At 42.2% G+C, this 23009-nt stretch overlaps 1 protein-coding gene across 7 annotated transcripts in view; it reads left to right on the forward strand.

Annotated features, from left to right (window-relative positions):
• The first annotated feature begins 972 nt into the window (after positions 1–972).
• IFT57 (intraflagellar transport 57) overlaps positions 973–23009 on the forward strand; it is a 45375-nt gene continuing 23338 nt past the window's right edge. For 3 of the 7 annotated variants that reach the window (XM_043510713.1, XM_043510717.1, XM_043510705.1), the window contains exons 1-7: positions 973–1232; positions 2188–2350; positions 8761–8879; positions 9876–9966; positions 12778–12846; positions 13404–13526; positions 17671–17742. In XM_043510713.1, the coding sequence (XP_043366648.1) occupies positions 1048–1232; positions 2188–2350; positions 8761–8879; positions 9876–9966; positions 12778–12846; positions 13404–13526; positions 17671–17742 (822 nt within the window). In that variant the 5' untranslated portion in view covers positions 973–1047. The remainder of the gene's footprint in view (positions 1233–2187; positions 2351–8760; positions 8880–9875; positions 9967–12777; positions 12847–13403; positions 13527–17670; positions 17743–23009) is intronic. The other 4 variants (XM_038421321.2, XM_038421378.2, XM_038421389.2 and 1 more) reach the window with 3 other exon arrangements.

Below are 23009 nucleotides of genomic sequence, written 5' to 3' on the forward strand. Positions count from 1 at the left end.
CACAAACACAAGAGTGGAGCCTTCACGCACCCTTGTTCTTAAAACTCTACCAACTCTCAGCACCGAAACCCTGCCAGACCCTATAGAGACAGGGTAGTGGTGGGGGGGGGGTAACCTCTTGTATGGGACCCACTTCTGCAGGTGAGAGAGCCGAAGCTTTCCAGCTCTCCGAAACTAACTCAGCGCGCCACAGAGAAACGGAGCCAGCAAGGGCGCGAGCCGCCCCCCCTCCCCACCCCACCCCGACACAGCTAGTCGCGTCAGCAGGGCGCAGCTCGGGCTTTAGCTCCGCCACGTTCAGCTCCGCCCCGCAGCCAAGGGGCAGCGCCCCCGAGGCCTCCGCCCCCCGCAGAGAGCGCAGCAGGGACGGCGGGGGGCGGAGGCGCTTCCCGCCCGCCCCTCCATAGGGGGGCGGGGCGGCTGCAGAGGCTCCCCCGCCTGCTCCCCCCCCCCCGTGGGCGCCTGTGGCGCAGGCTGCGACGAAGGAGTAGGGGCGGAGGCGTCCCTCTGGCCGTTCCTCCAATCACCGCTCGGCTCTGGCACTCAGCCCCGCCCCCTCGGACACTCCTACGGCTCCTCCCTCCCCTTTTTGCGCTCAGCCAATCAGCGGGCGGGGGAGAAGAAGCAAAGCCTGCCCCACCGGAAGACAGGGCAGTGACTGCTCTGCAACGTATCCAGGCTGCCCTGGCTCTAGGGTTTTGCTCTTCAGTCTTCGAGCGGAAGCGACGCACGCAAAATACGTAGCCGAGCCTAAAGCCCGTTTAACTCAACGGGGCCTCAGCTGAGGGGGCGGGGCTCTGAGAGGTGATTGGATGAGTGAGCGGGGGTGGGCCTGTGCCAGAGTCTGGGAAGATGATTGGTGGAAAGTATTCCATGGCGCGGCCTGAGCCACAGCGGGGAAAGGATTGGTAGCTCAGAGTAGCGGCCGCAGCTGGGAGAGGCGTGGCGAAAAGGTGATTGGTCGGGGGGGGGGGGCAGAGTTTGTTTCCCCGGTGACGCGGCTGGGCTGCGGGTCTGATTCTGCGGCGCGGGGGCTGAGGCCTGCTGATGGCGGAGGAGGCCGCCGGTGGCGCCCGCCGCGGCGGGGAGGAGCTGGAGGCGGCGGCGGCGGAGCGGGGCCCGGGCGCGGCCTATCACATGTTTGCGATGATGGAGGATCTGCTGGAGAAGCTGAAGCTGCTGAACTACGAGGAGGAGGCGCTGCGGCGCCACCATTTGCGGCCCTTGTCCAGGTGACCCCTGACCCGGCCGGTGACCTCTGACCCCGCTGCCGCCCCTGACCTGGGGCCATTCTCCTCCCGCCCCACCCACACGCGGGGGACGGGCAGGGGGCGGCGTCCCCGGGAGCGGGGCCTGCTGGGATTGAAGGGGCGGCCCCCGCCCACGGCAGTCATAGCTCAGCGCTGGGGGGTGGGGCCTGGTTGTCTCTCACCCTCTTCTCCGTGCTGGGCACGGGGGCAGCTGGGTCTGACCCCTCCCCCCCCATAGGCTGGGTGGGGGGGGCCTCTTGGCAATTCTTTCCTGACTTTTTTTTTTTTAAATTAGGGTTAACAACCCTTTGATTTTTCTTTTTTTGCTTATTGTTTTTCTGTCGATTTATTATCAATTTTTTTCATTTGGCCTCTCGTGGGAATTGAAACTAATTATTTTCACACTGCATTTTTTTCCTTTGGTAGATTTCTAATGTTTCGCTATTGGTCAAATTAACGTTGTTCTGTGTACAACTTGTTGGCAGGAACATTTTGCATAGACCCTTGGAAGGTAATCACTTGATGGTGATGTCTTTGGCATAGTAGGGCCAGATTCTGAATTCATAGAAACCAGGTGGAGAGGGAGGACCAAGGTCTGTTTGGTTGCACAGGGGACTCCAAAAACACTCTCAAATTATTTGCTCATTAAGACATACTTGTTGGTTGCTCATTCACTAAAGGCAGGAGACGTGAACTGCATGTAAAACCTGTAGTCTTATAGAAATTTGTCACATTCATGTGTCACATTCATGATAGATACCAGTGACTTGGGTGGTCTCATTTTGTGACCTTATTTATGGCGGAAGCTATTAAAAGTGAATAGCTTATCACAAACTAACTTGTTAAGGAAACTGCTTTCCAATGCTGTGTTACCCTATAACTGAGGCTTCTCAGGTTCAGAGAATCCCATATTTAACTTTTTTCCCTTTTTAAACAGGCACTACTTTGCATTGCCCGTTAATCCCGGCGAGCAGTTCTACATGTTTTGCATTCTTGCTGCTTGGCTGATTACTAAAGCAGGACATCCCTTCGAACAGCCGCAAGAATATGATGACCCCAACGCAACAATATCAAACATACTCTCAGAGTTGCGATCATTTGTAAGCGTTTGAAAATATTTTGTTTTCAAAGGTGTGTTAGATGTGCTTATAAACTTCAGAAATGGTAGTAATTGCTTCTTCAATCTCTATGCTCACAATTCTGAAGACTTGACAGACTCTTGTTATTTGTAAGTTTCATACCATGAAACTTAACATGAAGCTTATAAAGTCTGGGGCCACTAATTCCCTGTAGTGTACTGCAAAAATGGCTTCATTCTACAGTAAGCTTTTTCTTAACCTTGGTTGCTATTATCACACACACACAGGTCTGAGAAGTTCATAGATTCCAAGGCCAGAAGAGACTGTTACAATCATCTAGTGAGTCTGATAGCCTGTATAACACTGGCCATGGAACTTCCCCAAAATAATTGCTAGATCATAACTTCTAGAAAAACCTCCAATCTTGGTTTAACAATTGCCAGTGATGGAGAATTCACCACGACTCTTGGTAAATTGTTCCAATGGTTATTTGCCCTCGCTATTAAAAATGTGTGCCTTTTTTTCCAGTCTGAATTTGTCTAGCTTCGGCTTCCAGACACTAGATTTTGTTATACATATGTTACTCTCCTCAGGATACCCAGAACTGTAAGCAGCTGTGGGTTCAAGCTGGAGCTTGAATGTCTACACTGCAGTTTTATAGCACCACAGCCCAAGCCCCTCAAGCCAGAGTCAGCTGACATGGGCCAGATGGGAGTGTTTTATTGCAGGGTAAACATATCCTGTGTTACTCCTCTGCCACAGCAACTGAGAGCTGTGCTGTTGCTAAACTGCGTTTTAGCTCCCTTTTGACACTCCAGTCTATCTGCCTTGCCAGCAAACTCCTTGAGACTCTGCCAGTCCAAACCTTGCCTTGCAGGTAACAATCAGTGAACCCCAGTTTCTCTGTTCCCCAGAAACATTTCCCTGCAGTTTCCAGTCCCTCACTGTAAACGCACACAAATTATTAAGGTCACTGTCACCAAAGAGGCAGAGCGGTCATCAGCCTAAGTATATTATCAGCGCTATGACCTTTATCCATCAGACTTGTAATCTCATCAAAAAGACACATTAAGTTAGTTGGTGTCTAAGTTACCACTAATTTTTTAGTTCTATGATCAGTTCCTCTTTATCTGTCAAGACAAGGTCCACTACTCATTTGTGCTTATATGTTGCCTGCTTTAACCTGTAAATAACTCTCATTTTCCTACTTAATAAATCCTTAATTAGTATACTATAGAATTGGCTACCAGTGTTTGTCTTTGGTTGCATGTTGGATGCAACACTTTTTGAATTAGAAATTCCAAGGATACTCTATTACCAGCACAGTGTATGTCACTCAAATTGAAGTTCCCATGATCACATAAGGTTTTTCCCCCAAGACATTATAGTTAGGTGCATAAGAAGCTGGTCATTCTGTTCCCTTGTGTGATTTGGTGTTCTCTAGCAGACGCCAACTAATACCCCATCTCATGCTTTATCTGCATTCACTATCGTTTTCTTCCAGGTTATCAGTGACTCGGAAACAGGTAATGCCATTTTTTACCTAGAATGCCTCTCTCCCTTCCCTTTTATATATGTCCTTCCTAAATAGATTACAACTGTCATGCTGTCCGGAGTGGTTCACAGCCGTGATTGCCATCTTCAGAGCAGATTGTCAAAGCCGGACAGACACAGCAAACTGATTTTGTGCGCTGTAATTAAGTTTCACCAACCCAGTAACACATGTGAACTCCTGGATCGCTGTAACAGTCTTATCATGGAGTCACAGGCAGCCCCTTGAGCACTCTAGTCTATCTTGCCATTGAGCCGAAGTGGACTTAATGATAAATGGTCACTTAAACCAAACCTCACAAAATATTCAGGTTGCTCCTAGTCCCGAGACCAATTGCTTACCTCAGATCAATTTGTATCTTAGATCTCACACCAAAGACAACACTAGTAGCCATTTCTATAGTAAACTAATTAAGGAATTATTAAGTAGGAAAAGGAGAGAGTTATTTACAGCTTAAAGCAGGCGACATATAAGCACAAATGAGTCACAGTCTATAGTTCCAAAAGGTGACAAAGATGCAATAATCTATCCACTGAATGTTTTTTAGGTCTAACCCAGGATGACCCTGTAGGGGTCTCTGCTTTTTGTTTCTTAGCTCAACCCCTGTGAGAGCTCAAACAGCAAAGAGAGATTCAATTTCTCCTTGTCAGGGACTTTTATCCAAACTGACGAGATGAGTTCATGCGTAGGTCTCTTCTTCCTGGAGGGAGTATGGAATGCAGTCAACAAAGTCTCTGTCCTTTGATGCTACATGATACGTCATGTGCCTTCAATGTGCAATGGATGAGCACTTTACCTTAATCAGTGCTCCTTTTCCTGTTTGGTGAGTTACACAATTACAGAGGTTTACAGTGCAAATACTCAAGATAACTTTATACCACGGGCCATATAGATTATAAGTGATATATGCATCCTACCAGTATTTCATAAAGTCTAAACACATCCATAGCAATTTAACATCTAATATCTATTTTAGTAATGCCAACACACAGGTAAGCAAGACTGGTTTCCAGCTATGCATCTGTAACTGTTCAGTGAGGCCTGGGGCCATGGCACAAGCTGGTATCTGGTCTGCAAGCATCACAATAACCATTGATTTTAACATTGCAATCATGTGAATCATTGAACCAGGTTTCAGTAATACCAGCTAGAATAAATTTATAATTAAATGAGTAATTCCAATTGCTCTTATTTGTTATCTAGGCTCCTAGCATTGGTGTATAGATAATTCAGGAATTTCTTTTCTTCATGTTCTTTACTTCCTTGAAAAATTTTGTTCTCAGCCTCTCTTTTTGTGCTAAGTGAGTGTTTATATCTTCCCTCCTTTTTAATCTTCCCCTTTTGTTCTTAGTCTAACACCCCCTGAGTACACTAGACAGTTTGTCCCTAAGGAGATTAGCCAATCTTCTAAGGGGAGAGAGGGCTGAAGTTTGGATGGCCTCCACCTCCGTAGAAGAGGAACCAATGTTCCGCAAAAATTGTTGAATTTAGCATTCTGTAAAATGGGTTAAATCAGACTTATTTTTTCCATTGCTACAAAAGATGCATGGGAAATACACTGCTGTATACACACTGAAGATTTTTCTCTTAAAAAATGTTGTACAAATGTTAATGTTCCTACTCCTCTTGAAATCAATGGTAAAATTCCCATTGATGTTAGTGATTCAGAATTAGGCTCATACTTTGGAGTTCTTTATTCTTCTATTAAGGAATAGAAGTCTGACACAAACTGCTCTGTTAACAGGAACTATAGGGAAATGTTTTCCAACAAAGTTGGAATTAAAAGAAAGAACTGATGAGGATAGATATTCCATGGACAGCAACTAGAGGAGGGTTACAACCAGAGAATACTCCACAACCAATAGCTATTCAAAACCTATTGTAAAAAGAGAAACTATATATAATGAATACTCTGTTTTAAAATATTTAAAGTGACATGCTATGGAAACGTCTAATAATGGAGCATCTCCTTAGAATGGTAAGGATGTTCTTTCATAAACAAAATAGGACAGTAATAAACAGAAAAATTATAAACAAGAACATGAGCGGACCGTATGTTGGTGAGAACCTGCTGCTTCTCCCATTTTCTACCCCGTTTGTTCCTTTCCTGTTTTTCATTTACTCCTATATGCCTCCTTGCCCATTCAGCTGCCTTGCTGCTCTTGATTCTCCATAATCATTGTTACCCTCTCAAAGATACTCCCACCTCTCATTAGCTATTGATGTCTGCCTCCCCATTTGGCTGCAGATTTTTTTCCCCAAGGATGTGGGGGGAGGGGTGGTTACTTGAGGGGTTCCTTCAGTGCCATTCTGTTAGTTTCTTTTATAAGTTGTGGAAGTTCCTATCATTCTCCCTAAAATTGGAAACAGCCTTACCTTATGCAGCTCTTAGAGGCCCATGTATCACTGCTGAATCAGACATAAATATTTTAGCAAAAATACTAGCTAGCTGATTGCAGTACATGCTCTCAGTTTATATAAACCCAGATCAAACTGGATTCATTAAAGATAAACAAATGTCAGATGCTATTCAGTGAGTCCTTGGAATAATCCATAATTCCAGATCAAAACAAGATCCCCAATTTGTTTTATCATCACTTGACACAGAGAGCGAGCTTTTGAAACGGAAAGTTACACTCTATTCTAAGCCATGTCCCGTATGGAAGTTGGCCCTCCAGTTCCTTAAATGGATAAATGCTATTTACACAAGCCCAAAAAGAACTGTGTGAGTTAATAAGACTAAAGCTCCCCTCTTTGAATAACACAGACGGCCTAGGCAGGGTGTCCATTGTCTTCTTTACTTTTTGCGCTGGCCATAGAGCTGTTTAAACAGGAGATAGATTATTGTTCCTATCACAGGAATAGAATTTGATGGAACACAGAAAATAGCTTTATTTGCTGATGATAACGAATTATTTTTATCTAACTCAAACATTTCCCTAAAACTAGTATTTAAAGAAATTCATGACTTTGGGAAAGTGTCTGGATTTTGTCACATTGGCAAATATATAGATAGCTAGTATTTCAAGACTCTGAAGTCCTTCAGAAAATATTTGGGTACAAATGGACAATAAATTCTATAAAATACCTGGGAATTCAAATCTCAAACAACCTAGAGCACTATGAGTTAAATTGCAAACCGCTATTTCAGCAAATAAAAAAAATCTGCAATGCTTGGGGAAGTATGCAGTTTCTTGTTTGGGAAAAATAATCACAATCAAAATGAATATTTTGCCAAAGATTTCTTTCCTGTTTCAAGATTACAGAAATATAAGGATGTTAGTATTTATATAGAATAAGAAAAGACCAAGAGTGAGTGGAGATATTTTGTACAAATTCATTGAACAGAGTGGCCTAGCTGTTCCAAATACTCTCTGATGGTACTGTCAAGCCAGCCATCTCAAAGCAATAATGGATTTGGGATTCTCAAACTCAGCCAAACACAGGATCTTTATGGAACAAGAAAATTGTAGCACTCTAAATATTTCTAGAGTACCACAGGTGGTGGTGGTGGTGGTGGTGGTGGTTGTTAATTAATAACTAATTAATAAATAATATCCTCTTTCCCTTCAAAAACAGCAACAGTTATTCTATGGGTTTGGGATAGAACTATAAAATTCTTTTCCCTCACCAATGACACCCATTGGTTCAAGGTCTGGATATTTGCAGAGAGTTTTAAAGAATGGGGGAGCCATCAACTACATATGGTTGGCCAGCTATTCAGCAAATAAACTTTTCTAACTTATTTAGAGATCGAAACTAACTTTAACCATCCTACTCTCCAATGGTACCACTATTTTCAAGTGTGACATTATATGTCCCAACTAGAAAAACTCTCATATACAGAAAGCTAACTTGAATAGAAGTGATGGAGTCAGGCCAGTTAGGAAACATAAAAATAACTACTGGTAATTTTACATCAGACAACTTTTCTAACAAAAATGTGTCCATATATGATCTGTTAGGGAAAGGACCTGGGCAGACAAATTACCCCAGAGGAATGAGATTTGAGCTGGAAAAGAGGACTATCACTCTTGCTCTGTTGCATAAAAGAAAATATCTTAAGATACAGTTTGAATGGTACCAGATGCCAGTCAGGTTAAAAATTTATCCCCACTCCATCTTTATATCTATATTGGAGAAATTGTGGTGAAAGAGATTTTATGTGCAGTCATTAGAGAGTATTGGGATGTGATTCATAATCAAGTATTACAACTTGTTGGATACTTAACCCTCCTGCGGCTTTCTGGTGGAAATGGTCACACAAAAGGGAATGAATTAATTTCTCATCTGCTAGTAGCTGCTCAGCTGTTGATAGCTTCTCATTGGAAAAAGAAAAATGGTGCGTCCAACTCTAGAGAAATTGTTCAAAAAAATATGGAAAAAATCCATGAATTATGTACCCATCAAAACACAGGATACATAGCTATTTAGATTTATTCAATACTCAGTGTGTTCATCTGCCAAAAACAAAACCAGTACACCTGGCCAATTCTTTCAATAGACATGCCTAATTTGTTAAATATGTGTAATTAGAGATTTCACATAATTTAATAAAATCACTAGAAACAGTGTGGAGTAATGTAAATATGCTCACTCTGTAATGTGGTAATACCCTGTTAAATAGAAAGATCTGATGATTGTATTACAGAATAACGTTTCTCTAAACAAAAGCACATTTATTATAATTATTGTTTTGTTTCTGATATTTACATGGCATGTAAACCTGTTAAAACTTCGTAAATAAAGAAAAGTAGGTAGAAATCTGTAGAAGCACCACATGCTGTGAACACTTTATTAGTCAAGAAAATCTGGTTACCTGTCTGAAAGAAAACATTAAGTAATTGCTGGCCAGTGATCTTGTATTTGTTTGTTTTAGGGGAGGTCTGTGGATTTTCCTCCTTCAAAGTTAAAGGCAGGTTATGGAGAGCAAGCATGTTATGTTCTTGATTGTTTAGCTGAAGAAGCCTTGAAACATACTGACTTTAGCTGGAAAAGGTATAGTGTATTTATAAGAATCCCCCTGTATAACTTGTTTTCAAATGAACAAATGCTAATCGTACAGGATGACAGACCTCATGTACATTAATGAAGCCAGAACAAATAAGTGTTAAATCTTTATTTGTAGTTACACTAGGTTCAAAAAATTAGTTCAGTCAAGCTTGTAATAGTAGGACAAATGAATTCCAAATGCGCTACCATTCAATTTGGTGGAGTTACACCACAGCTGAATTTGGACAATTTTTTTTCCTTTCATTTAACTAGATTAGATTAGCTGGGTTAATTTAATAGCTCTTGTTTATCTTCCTGTATAGTATTATCTTTTGCTAGTCGAACACTTGGGTAGTGACATGTTGATTGATGTCTTGTTATAACCTCTCAATACCTAATTTCTGACTTTCAATGGTAAGTAAAGCAAACTTTAGTGTCTAGATGCAATTAAACAATAAGCTCAGTACATATTGTGATCAGAAGGAAAATCTGGGAGAAAGGTGAGTGGAGAGGAATTTCCAAGAAGTGAAATTTTGTTTAAAAACACTTTAAAAAAAATCCTTAGTTTGGCTCTGAAATGGTACAGAGGAAATGAATTTAATGACTAACATATACTATTTACTATTATGTATCGCTTAAACATTGTCAATAAGACAAAAATTAATCTGTAGTACTCATGCTTGAATCTTGTAAGATTAAGTCAAGTGAAAATGAATCTGAACCTAATCCCTAGGTGTCTTCACAACAGAGAAACTGTACTGTTTGGCCCAATAGTGAATCCATGTATTGAGTTCTAAGGCTAGACTAATCAAATTTTTTCAGGTCAAGTCTGTAATGTGTGGTGTCTATGTAAGTTCCTCATCACTATGCTTCATTATACCTGGGCATAGTCAGCATCCATAAGTCTCTCCTAATAATTTTGTTTGCTTATAATTCTTCTTGAGAAGTACATTTGTGTGTTTTGAAAGCTGTAATGTTCTGAGAACATGTATGTTATTTTAGACCAGCATACCCAACAGAGGAGCTAGAAGAAGAAGCAATAACAGAAGATGATGCAGAATTGACACTTAATAAACTGGAGGAAGAAATTGATGTAGGTCCATATGATTTTTTTCGAGTTATACTTCTCAACAGTGAGCTTTTTGTTCTAGTGTTCATTATTTTATTGTTTTGTTATTGTCCATGCCCTCATCTTTTTTTTTTTTCCTAGACTTTCCTGTGTTGTCTCTTTACTTCCTCTTGTTCTCATTTTAATTTAATTTAATTTAGAGCATAGTGCTCTAGACTGTAAACCTTACAGGGCAGAGCATCTGTCTTTATCTGCATGTACAGGTATTATAAAGCATCATAGACATTTATGGTGGTATAGAAATAAATACATTATTTGCTATGGGACTGAATCCTGAGGTGCTTTGTTTCTACTGAGGCAAACTCGTATTGATGTTAATTGGAGTTTTTGTTTGAGCAAGGACTTCAGGAACTGGCCTATTGCTAAAAAGTCACACACCACTTCACAAATGCAGGGCCCAATTCTAAAACCCTTATTTACACAAATAGTCTAGAAATCTAAACGTGAGTTGTGGAGCAAGATCTATTTCTTGAATGAAGCATTTGCTACCCGAGTCCAATCCAACTCCAAATGAAGTCTTTCCACAGACTTGAATTATTATTAGTACTCAAAGAAAAACAGTCTATACAGAGGTAGACCTTGTACATTTTAATTATTTCTGTTGTAAATGGGTTCTATGCTGATTTACTTTGGTGTTTCTTTTTCTATTAAGATGGAAAATTCCTGTCGCCTTGTTCCTAAATATAAAGATTATTGTAAGGCTGCATTGTTAACAAAAGATTGTGATACCTGGACTTAAGATGTACAAATGTATTTTTAATTTCTGCTGATGGATGGATGTTGAGTGGCTGTTTGGTTGCTAAACGTCTTTTTCACTCAGATATTTTTATAGGACTTGAGTCTAATTTTCCATAAACTGGTGGTATGACATCATCACAGGATCTTTTCATCTGGATGAGATCATGTCAGAATCTTCAAAAGTGGCCTCCATTCTGTGTTTTTGATTTTCTCAGAGTCATGGATATGCAGCCTCTGTGGCATGCAAACATTGAATATTTTTTTTAATTGCTGGCTTAAGCAGTACTTTTCCCAAATATGCTGCTAGCTAAACATGACCTAACTTAAACATGTGTTAGCCTGGCACCTGATTTGTCAAAAGGCTTTGGAGGGAGGTGAGGCCAGGCTGAGTAAGCGCAATTCACAAGCCAAAAGAATTAAGGGTAAAGTAAAAAAGCCTCCCCTGTTGGGTCAACAAACCACCTGAGGGACGACTTGTGTTCTTGAGACGTAAGGCCAGGCAGTCTAGGGAGAGGAAGTCAAGATATTGACTAATGTGTTATGGAAGCCTTTTGGCCAGTCTCTCTGCCCCCCGACAAGGTCCAACTAGTGAGAAGTACTGTGTTAGTAACATCTGGCTCTTTGACTGCAGTCCCAGCTCCTATGGCAGAAGAGTCTAGAGGACTGCAAGAGTTGAAGAGTTTGCAAACCCCCGTTATCTTATGTATCGCTTTTTTTTTTTTCTGTTTTTTTTTCTCTTTTGTTTTTATTAGCTGGGAGACATCCCAGCCTTATATTCTTTAATCTTAAGGTGGGAAAGTGTGATTGTATAGGTGCATGTGTGTATGAGTATCCATAAAATCTACACAGGGAAGGCACGAGAAAGAAAGTTCCCCAGATTTTAAAAAATCCTAAAATCAGCCTCCTAGGTGTTCAGTAAAAGTGTGTTCTGTGTCTGAGAATCCTAAGAAACTTAACCTGTCAGCTGTAAACTGTTAAGAATTGTCAAACTTCTACTCACTAGAGTATTTTGTTGGGTTGTGAGATCTATGTTGGTGGTGAGGAATGCCACACAGTTGAAATCTAAGGAGGAATCTTATATTTGACTTTGAGGTTGTTGTTTAGAAGACTTTAATCAATAATTTGGTTTCAGTTATAAAATATTCAGCCAGCTCTAAATTTTCATTTCATTGCCAATGGTAAAACTCCTTAGTTCAGGTTTTTACCAATGGAAAACCACCTCCTTAGATTCCTTTTTGGAATTATAAGGAATATTTGTTGTTTTAATGTAATGATTTAATTCCAATCCAATATACTTTAACTTTTTAATTCAGTTTAGTAGTGTTAATAGTTTAGTTTTAGTGTTATGCTTTCTTGATTTTATGTGTAATCGTTTTAATAAAATTTATAAAACTGGTACTGAATCATATTTCTTTTAATAAGTAACAAGGGTGAAGACTCCTTGGGGAATATTAGCTGGTCGATCCTAAAACCCCAATTTAGCCTTTGGTTCTCACAACTATTATTTATTTTTTATTATGGTAGTGCTCAGTCACAGACCAGACCTCACTGTGTTACATGCTGTACAAATATATGGCAAAAAACAGTCCCTGCCTGGCAGAGCTTAAAGGTAACTGGATTGTGCCTAAGGACCAAATTTTGCACAGGCATGAAGTGTAGATTTAGTCATTTACACCAATACTAATCTGATCCTTGGAGTAGATTTGCCTTGTGTGTGTTAATGAGCTGAATGGAATGTAACTTCCATTTGACAAATGAATTAAGGCTGTGGTTTTTCAAGAGTCTTGGGAACTGGACACCCAGCTCCCTTATTTTCCCCTTAAAATCCCAGCTAAAATCTAACTTCTATAAAAGAAACATGCTACTCAAAGTTGCTGCACGTGCTCCTATGAATTTTGATAAACACAAGCTGTACTTTCAAAAACTACATGATATTTTACAAAAACTTGAAAAATATTATTCTGCTTTAGTTCAGGAAAAGCTGAAGGAAATAATGCAATATTTACTAATGAAATGTTTTGCAACATTTCTTTTAAGGAAGAAGAGACAGACAATGAAGAAAACTTTATTGATCTGAACGTTCTAAAGGCACAAACCTATAGATCAGTAAGTTATTACCTATTAGCACCCTGATAAAGTATAACAGATCTTTACATCTTAAACCATAACTTATTTACATTGGTTTTACAATTTGTTATGAATAAAGGCTGTCACTTGATTTTCATCTGAAAATATTAATAAAATCTAAATATCAAAAACATACTAACTATAGAGGACCAACTTACTTTAAAAGACACAAATACATCACGTTTCTAAACTGCAGAATCTCTCAAAGTTATACAAATCTTGAAGAATCAGCTTCCAAGAACTTAAATAGCACCTTGTTTCTATGTACATATTTTTTTTTAATGGGGTCTAAAATAGTTTCATGTAATCTTACTGGTTATACTTTACTCATTCATTTTAATACTTAATAAAATCAGATAAGATGTTTTAAATCCTAATACTTACAGGTGCAAAGAAACAACAGTAAATCATAAAATAATATAAATCAAATAGTTGTAAATTTTCCTAACCATGAATATTTCTCCCTGTTGTGAATGTCTTAAGCCATTGTAACTTGATCACCTAGCACTTTGTTTTCTCTTGAAATGTTTATTTAGGATATGAATGAATCCACAAAACAAGAAGAGATTTTAGAGTCCACAACAGATGCAGCAGAGTGGAACCTGGAAGTGGAACGTGTTCTTCCACAACTGAAAGTTACAATCAGAACTGACAATAAGGTATGTAAGAGCATGTGTATGTTTTGGTATAAATGAATTGAATAAGCAGTTTGTGATGAATATCTGCCATTTTTATATATCCCAGTCTTTAAAAAACACTGAATAGTTTACAGTGAGATGTTCCAAAACTACCTGTAGCTTGCTGTCCCCTGCAAGAGATCTGAGAGAGAGAGAATTATTTATTTTAATGTTTTTCTAACATTCTACAGTAATTTACACTGTACTAATATCAGAGCATTTCAGTCATTTGCTAATGTGTAATTGAATTCCAGTGGAACCTTTTTAAAACATGGAAAACACTTTTCAGATTGAACCTTTAATTTAGCTTGTAATAAAAGATTTTTTGGGAAGTTACAGAAATACAGCAAACACATGGAGTACTATTGGATGGTACTTTTGTGTCAGCCACATGAGAGATGTAGATTCTAGTTCAGAGGTGGGTAAATTACAGCCTGCGGGACTGTCCTCCTGCCTGGCCCTTGAGCTCCTGGCCGGGGAGGCTCGCCCCGGCCCCTCGCCCTCTGTCCCCCCTCTCCTGTAGTGGCGTGGCTGGCTCCATCCCGGCATTGGGGCTGCGAGCTCCTGCCGCTCTGAGAGGCATGGTAAGGGGACGGCAGTGGGGAGGGTTGGGTAGGGAGTTCCGGGGGGCAGTCATAGAGCAGGGGGTGGTTGGATGGGGTAGAGGTTCTGGGGAGGGGGGCTGTCGGGGGTTGGGGAACAGTGGGGTGTTGGATAGGGTATGGGAGTCTGGGGGGCCTGTCAGGGGGCGGAGTTGTGGATAGGGGACGGGGCAGTTAGGGGACAGGGAGCAGGGGAGGTTGGATAGTGGGTGAGGTCCTGGGGGGGCCTGTCAGGGGGCAGGGGTGTGGATAGGGGTCAGGGGGTAGTCAGGGAGCAGGGAGGGTTGGATGGGCGTGAGGTCCTGGGGGGCCTGTCAGGGAACGGGCGTGTGGATAGGGGTCGAGAGGGCAGTCAGGGGACAGAGAGCAAGGGGGGTTGGATAGGTGTGGGAGACCTGAGGAGCCTGTCAGGGGGTGGGGATAGGGGGCAGGGCAGTCGGGACAGGGAGCAGGGGGGTTAGATGGGGGTGGGGTCCTGGGGGTGTGGTGGTTAGGGGCAGGGGATTTTGGGAGGGGCAGTTAGGGGACAAGGAGTGTGGGGGGGGGTGGATGGGTTGGAGATTCTGAGGGGGGCAGTCAAGGGGCGGGAAGTGGGAGGGACGGATAGGGATCTGGGGCCAGGCTGTTTCGGAGGCACAGCCTTCCCTACCCAGTCTTCCATACAGTTTCGCACCCCGATGTGGCCCTTGGGCCAAAAAGTTTGCCCACCCCCGTTCTAGTTCCAGCTCTGCTACAAACGTTTCTAAGTTTGGACCACCTCTGTCTGGTCCTCAGCCCATTTATTAAATGGAAAAGGGGAGCATGGTATCTGTCTGTTACTGTAGGGGAATGAAGCCTTGCTAAATGTGAGCTGTGAAGTGTAGAATTTTGTTAAAGCCAATCAGTGCAAGAGTCTAGACTACAATGCATGATCTGCTGGTTCCCAACCCAGAGCACTATCTCCCATGTTAAACACAGGAGGAAGAGGATTCATTGTCCCAGTGTCTATGCTTTAGTGCTCTGAGAGCTTCCCTAACTGGAGGCAGGTCTCCTTTTCTATCTGGCCTCTCCCACTCAGTATAAAGAAGAGCATTACGCTTCATACCCTCTACAATTCCCTAAGTTATGCATACACATTCAGAACCAGTGGAAGATTTGGCAGATTATTAACAGAGTTTGTTTTAAAATAAATAGTACAGTAACTCCTCACTTAATAAAAAGAAAAGGAGTACTTGTGGCACCTTAGAGACTAACAAATTTATTAGAGCATAAGCTTTCGTGAGCTGTAGCTCACGAAAGCTTATGCTCTAATAAATTTGTTAGTCTCTAAGGTGCCACAAGTACTCCTTTTCTTTTTGCGAATACAGACTAACACGGCTGCTACTCCTCACTTAATGTCATCCTGGTTAACGTGCTTTCGTTCCTGATCTATTAGGGAACAAACTCGTTTAAAGTTGCTCAGTGCTCCCTTATAACGTCTTTTGGCAGCTGCCTGCTTTGTCCACTGCTGGCAGAATTCTCTGGAAGAGAAGCCCCTCCTTGTGGGGATTAGAACCAAAGGGGGCTGGAACACGCTCCCTCACCCCCCATCAGCTCCCATAAATCCCCTGTAAGGTATATGGCTGGGCAGCTTCCCAGTAGCAGTTCAGGTGGCCCTCCCCCACTGTTGTGCTGCTTCTGCCCTGCCCTCTGAATTGGAGCTGCTCCCAGGAGCTTCCTGCTTGCTGGGGGAGGAGGGGAGAGGGGTGCTGATATCAGGATGTCCCCCTGCTCCTGCCCCCCGCTCCCTTCCATACCCCAAAGCGGAGGAGGGGGACAAGGCTCAGGGACAGAAAGGAGGGAGCTTGCTGGAAGCTGTTGCTTCCTGTCTGAATTGGCTGATCTGCTTAAAAGGGCAAGGTACTTGAAGTAGGGTCAGTGTACTTAAAGAGACAAAGCACATCTCTCTCTCTCACTCTGGAAAGTCAGCACCTGTGCAGCCATGCATATGCTGTCAGGAGGAGGGAATGGTGTGCTCCAGCTGGATAGTGTGGGCTCATCATGTTCAATTTTTGCAGGGAAGTGTTTGCAGCTACTGCCCTGCATCTATTGTGTTTTCTCCCTCTTGCCTCAGTCCATGCTGCGTTGTAGAGTGGGAGGCTACGTTAACAACAGCGTATTAACCCTTGAGGGCTCAGCCGAGTGCTAGTTCATCATTTAGCAGCAAAGCATTCCCTGGGAAATATTCCACCCTCTTACTTCACCACCTCAACCAAGCTTAATAATCATTCATTGCTGTGTACAATATGAAACAGTTTGTTTAAAACTGTTTAAAACTTATACTGTATATAATATCTTTGGTGGAAAAAAATGTCCCTTGACCTAAATTCCCCTCCACCCCCCATTTCCATTAATTCTTATGAGGAAATTGGATTCGCTTAACATTATTTCACATAAAGTTGCATTTTTCAGGAACATAACTACAACGTTAAGTGAGGAGTTACTGTATGTGCAAATCCAAAGTACTTCTTAAAAAAAACAAAACAACCCAATCCTGTAAATTTGACATCACAACCAATTTTCACCAAACCAACAAAAAGATACATGTATGACCTAAGGTCTGCTGCCAAACTCTAAGCCTCTACTACCTGCCAGTGTAAAATTCATCTTTTCTTTTCGCAACCTTTGCCTAATTTCTGAACAGATTGTGTTGGACATGAGCAAGATTATAGGCAATAAGCCTCAGAGGTTTAACAGCTGCTGGAGCTGTGATCTGTGCTGGTCTCATCTCATATAGGCACCAGTCCAGCAAAACACTGAAGCACACGTGTATTCTCATTGAAGTTAGTGTGGCTACTCATGCTTAAAGTATTTTGCCACATTGGGCCATGGTTTGGTGTGCGGATTTTAGAAAACGGAGTAATATTTTATAAAGTATTTTTCTCAAATCTTTGTCGTTTATGTATGTTTGCTGTCATCCAGCCACTGGAGGTACATTTTTCTTCCCTCCTTTCTTTCCCCTGCCCTTACAAAGAAGGGGGCTAGGTAGTCTTGCCTTTTCATTTCCTTCCTTTCTCCTCCTGATGACTCTGGAGGTGAATTGGGAAGGGAAGATCTGACCATTTGAACATTGGCAGGTCTTTTGACATTTTAGCTATGCCCTCTTTCTCTGCCTGAGACCTAGCAGAGCTCATGGAGTTGTAATCAATAGTCTCAATATTTGTGCCTGGAAGGCCCCATCACAATGTTTTGTAGCAGAAGAACTTTAATGAAGATCAAATACACTTCGGAGAGTATGGCCTCAGACATGTTCAGTATGTGGTTTTGGACATGAATGTCACAGTGTGACATTTAGGAGTCTGATAAATTACTTCACCATAAAGCAGCTGCCTGAAGGGATGGAATATGGCAGCTGTGCAACTGCACACAGCAACAGTACTCAATGGATATGGGCAGGTAGAACAATAGCTTTGAGTCACATACAAGCCTCTTTAGCTCTTTCATGCTTATGCTGTTATCTGAATTTATAATCTAGACATTTTATTATCTTTCTGATGTATTGTTAGGATTGGAGAATCCACATAGATCAAATGCATCAGCACAAAGATGGAATCGAATCTGCTTTAAAAGAGACTAGGGTATGTCTTGTACATTCAGAGCACTCAGCATTTTTTTTAACTGCCTTCTTTGCCCTGGTCTACACTACGAGTTTAGGTCGAATTTAGCAGCATTAGATCGATTTAACCCTGCACCCGTCCACACAATGAAGCCATTTTTGTTGACTTAAAGGGCTCTTAAAATCGATTGCTGTATTCCTCCCCGACGAGGGGATTAGCACTGAAATCAACATCGCCGGGTCGAATTTGGGTTAGTGTGGACGCAATTTGATGGTATTGGCCTCCAGGAGCTATCTCAGAGTGTTCCATTGTGACCGCTCTGGACAGCACTTTCAACTCATGCACTAGCCAGATACACAGGAAAAGCACCAGGAACTTTGAATTTCATTTCCTGTTTGTCCAGTGTGGCAAGGCCATCAGCAGAGGTGACCATGCAGTCCCAGAATCGCAAAAGAGCTCCAGCATGGACCGAACGGGAGGTACTGGATCTGATCGCTGTATGAGGAGACTAATCCGTGCTATCAGAACTCCGTTCCAAAAGACAAAATGCCAAAATATTTGAAAAAATCTCCAAGGGCATGAAGGACAGAGGTTATAACAGGGACCCGCAGCAGTGCCGTGTGAAACTTAAGGAGCTCAGGCAAGCCTACCAAAAATTCGCTTCTATGATGAGCTGCAAGCAATTCTAGGTGATGCCCCTACCACTACCCCACCCCTGTACGTGGACTCCTGCAAGGGAAGAGTCTCACGCAACAGGAATGAGAATTTTGGGGATGAGGAAGATGAGGATAAAACCGTTCTCCTTGATAGCCAGGAACTGTTTATCATCCTGGAGCCAATACCTTCCCAACCCTCCCAAGGTGGGCTCCCGGCCCTTGAAGGCGGAGAAGGCACCTCTGGTGAGTGTAAATATAATACATGGTTTAAAAGCAAGCGTATTTAATGATTAATTTGCTCTGAAGACTTGGGATGCGTTTTCAGCCAGTACAGCTACTGTAAAAGTCTGTTAACGTGTCTGGGGATGGAGCGGAAATCCTCCAGGGACATCTCCATGAAGCTCTCCTGGAGATACTCCCAAAGCCTTTGCAAAAGGTTTCTGGGGAGGGCAGCCTTATTCCGTCCTCCATGGTAGGACACTTAACCGTGCCAGGCCAGTAGCACGTAGTCTGGAATCATTGCATAACAAAGCATGACAGCATATGGTCCCGGTGTTTTGCTGGTATTCAAGCAACATCAGTTCTTTATCTCTCTGTGTTTATTCTCAGGAGAGTGATATCCATTGGGGAAGAAAACTAGTAAAGCCTCTCCTACGATAGTACTTGGGGTGTGCTATAGACCTCCGGGATCTAATTTGGATATGGATAGAGCCCTTTTTAATGTCTTTAATAAAGTAAATACTAATGGAAACTGCGTGATCATGGGAGACTTTAACTTCCCAGATATAGACTGGAGGACCAGTGCTAGTAATAATAATAGGGCTCAGATTTTCCTAGATGCGATAGCTGTTGGATTCCTTCATCAAGTAGTTGCTGAACCGACTAGAGGGGATGCCATTTTAGATTTAATTTTGGTGAGTAGCGAGGACCTCATAGAAGAAATGGTTGTAGGGGATAATCTTGGCTCAAGTGATCATGAGCTAATTCAGTTCAAATTGAATGGAAGGATTAACAAAAATCAATCTGCAACTAGGTTTTTTGATTTCAAAAGGGCTGACTTTCAAAAATTAAGGAAATTAGTTAGGGAAGTGGATTGGACTGAAGAACTTATGAATCTAAAGGTAGAGGAGGCCTGGGATTACTTTAAATCAAAGCTGCAGAAGCTATCGGAAGCCTGTATCCCAAGAAAGGGGAAAAAATTCATAGGAAGGAGTTGTAAACCAAGCTGAATGAGCAAGCATCTTAGAGAGGTGATTAAGAAGAAGCAGAAAGGATACAGGAGTGGAAGATGGGCGGGATCAGCAAGGAAAGCTACCTAATGGAGGTCAGAACATGTAGGGATAAAGTGAGACAAGCTAAAAGTCGAGTAGAGTTGGACCTTGCAAAGGGAATTAAAACCAATAGTAAAAGGTTCTATAGCCATATAAATAAGAAGAAAACTAAGAAAGAAGTGGGGCCGCTTAACACTGAGGATGGAGTGGAGGTTAAAGATAATCTAGGCATGGCCCAATATCTAAACAAATACTTTGCCTCAGTCTTTAATAAGGCTAAAGAGGATCTTGGGGATAATGGTAGCATGACAAATGGGAATGAGGATACGGAGGTAGATATTACCATATCTGAGGTAGAAGCGAAACTGAAACAGTTTAATGGGACTAAATCGGGGGGCCCAGATAATCTTCATCCAAGAATATTAAAGGAATTGGCACCTGAAATTGCAAGCCCATTAGCAAGAATTTTTAATGAATCTGTAAACTCAGGAGTAGTACTGAATGATTGGAGAATTGCTAATATAGTTCCTATTTTTAAGAAAGGAAAAAAAAGTGATCCGGGTAACTACAGGCCAGTTAGTTTGACATCTGTAGTATGCAAGGTCCTGGAAAAAATTTTGAAGGAGAAATTAGTTAAGGACATTGAAGTCAATGGTAAATGGGACAAAATACAACATGGTTTTACAAAAGGTAGATCGTGCCAAACCAACCTAATCTCCTTTTTTTGAAAAGGTAAGATTTTTTTAGATAAAGGAAATGCAGAGGATCTAATTTACCTAGATTTCAGTAAGGCGTTTGATACCGTGCCACATGGGGAATTATTAGTTAAATTGGAGAAGATGGGGATCAATATGAACATCAAAAGGTGGATAAGGAATTGGTTAAAGGGGAGACTGCAACGGGTCCTACTGAAAGGCGAACTGTCAGGTTGGAGGGAGGTTACCAGTGGAGTTCCTCAGGGATCGGTTTTGGGACCAATCTTGTTTAATCTTTTTATTACTGACCTTGGCACAAAAAGTGGGAGTGTGCTAATAAAGTTTGCAGATGATACAAAGCTGGGAGGTATTGCCAATTCGGAGAAGGATCGGGATATTATATAGGAGGATCTGGATGACCTTGTAAACTTGAGTAATAGTAATAGGATGAAATTTAATAGTGAGAAGTGTAAGGTTATGCATTTAGGGATTAATAACAAGAATTTTAATTATAAATTGGGGACGCATCAGTTAGAAGTAACGGAAGAGGAGAAGGACCTTGGAGTATTGGTTGATCATAGGATGACTATGAGCTACCAATGTGATATGGCTGTGAAAAAAGCTAATGCGGTTTTGGGATGCATCAGGAGAGGCATTTCCAGTAGGGATAAGGAGGTTTTAGTTCCATTATACAAGGCACTGGTGAGACCTCACCTAGAATACTGTATGCAGTTCTGGTCTCCCATGTTTAAAAAGGATGAATTCAAACTGGAGCAGGTACAGAGAAGGGCTACTAGGATGATCCGAGGAATGGAAAACTTGTCTTATGAAAGGAGACTCAAGGAGCTTGGCTTGTTTAGCCTAACTAAAAGAAGGTTGAGGGGAGATATGATTGCTCTCTATATAAATATATCAGAGGGATAAATACAGGAGAGGGAGAGGAATTATTTCAGCTCAGCACCAATGTGGACACAAGAACAAATGGGTATAAACTGGCCACCAGGAAGTTTAGACTTGAAATCAGATGAAGATTTTTAACCATCAGAGGAGTGAAGTTTTGGAATAGCCTTCCAAGGGAAACAGTGGGGGCAAAAGATTTATCTGGTTTTAAAATTCTACTTGATAAGTTTATGGAGGAGATGGTATGATGGGATAATGGGATTTTGGTAAGTAATTGATCTTTAAATATTCAGGGTAAATAGGCCAAATCCCCTGAGATGGGATATTAGATGGATGGGATCTGAGTTACCCAGGAAAGAATTTTCTGTAGTATCTGGCTGGTGAATCTTGCCCATATGCTCAGGGTTTAGCTGATCGCCATATTTGGGGTCGGGAAGGAATTTTCCTCCAGGGCAGATTGGAGAGGCCCTGGAGGTTTTTCGCCTTCCTATGTAGCATGGGGCATGGTTGATTTGAGGGAGGCTTCTCTGCTCCTTGAAGTCTTTAAACCATGATTTAAGGACTTCAATAGCTCAGACATGGGTGAGGTTTTTCATAGGGGTGGGTGGGTGAGATTCTGTGGCCTGCGCTGTGCAGGAGGTCGGACTAGATGATCAGAATGGTCCCTTCTGACCTTAGTATCTATGAATCTATATTGTGGAGCACACAGCAAGCAGTAATAACAATGGGAATATTGGTTTCGCTGTGGTCTAACTGAATCAGTAAACTGTGCCAGCACGCTTTTAAATGTCCAAATGCACATTCTACCACCGTTCTGCACTTGCTCAGCCTATAGGTGAATAGCTCCTGACTACTATCCAGTGTGCCTGTGTATGGCTTCATGAGCCGTGGCATTAAGGGGTAGGCTGGGTCCCCAAGGATAACTGTAGGCATTTCAACATCCCCAGTGGTTATTTTCTGGTCCGGGAAGAAAGTCCCTTGCTGCAGCTGTTGAAACAGACCAGAGTTCCTGAAGATGCGAGCATCATGTACCTTTCTCGGCCATCCCATACTGAAGTTGGTGAAACGTCCCTTGTGATCCACCAGTGCTTGCAGCACCATTGAAAAGTACCCCTTTCGGTTTATGTACTGGCTGCCTTGGTGCTCCGGTCCCAAGATAGGGATATGTGTTCCGTCTATCGCCTCACCACAGTTAGGGAATCCCACTACAGCAAAGCCATCCACTGTGACCTGCACATTTCCCAGAGTCACTACCCTTGATAGCAGCAGCTCAGTGATTGTGTTGGCTGCTTGGATCACAGCAGCTCCCACAGTGGATTTGCCCACTCCAAATTGATTCCCGACTGACTGGTAGCTGTCTGGCATTGCAAGCTTCTAGAGGGCTATCGCCACTTGCTTGTGAACTGTGAGGGCTGCTCTCATCTTGGTATTCTTGCGCTTCAGTTCAGTAAAGTGCCCTTACGCGTGCAAAAGTTTTGCAGCCACTGGGAATCATCCCATACTTGCAACACTATGCAGTCCCACCAGTCTGTGCTTGTTTCCCAGGCCCAGAATCAGCATTCCATGGCATGAGCTTGCCCCATTGCCACCAGGATGTCCAATTTGCCCGGGGCCCGTACTTTGAGAGAAGTCTGTGTCCATGTCCTCATCACTCTCATCACCACGCTGCCGTTGCCGCCTCATCTGCTTTTGCAGGTTCTGGTTCTGAACATACTGCAGGATAATGTGCGAGGTGTTTACAATGCTCATAACTGCCGCGGTGATCT

The sequence above is a fragment of the Dermochelys coriacea genome, chromosome 1 (assembly GCF_009764565.3).
Source record: "Dermochelys coriacea isolate rDerCor1 chromosome 1, rDerCor1.pri.v4, whole genome shotgun sequence".
Classification (NCBI taxonomy): Eukaryota; Metazoa; Chordata; order Testudines; family Dermochelyidae; genus Dermochelys; species Dermochelys coriacea.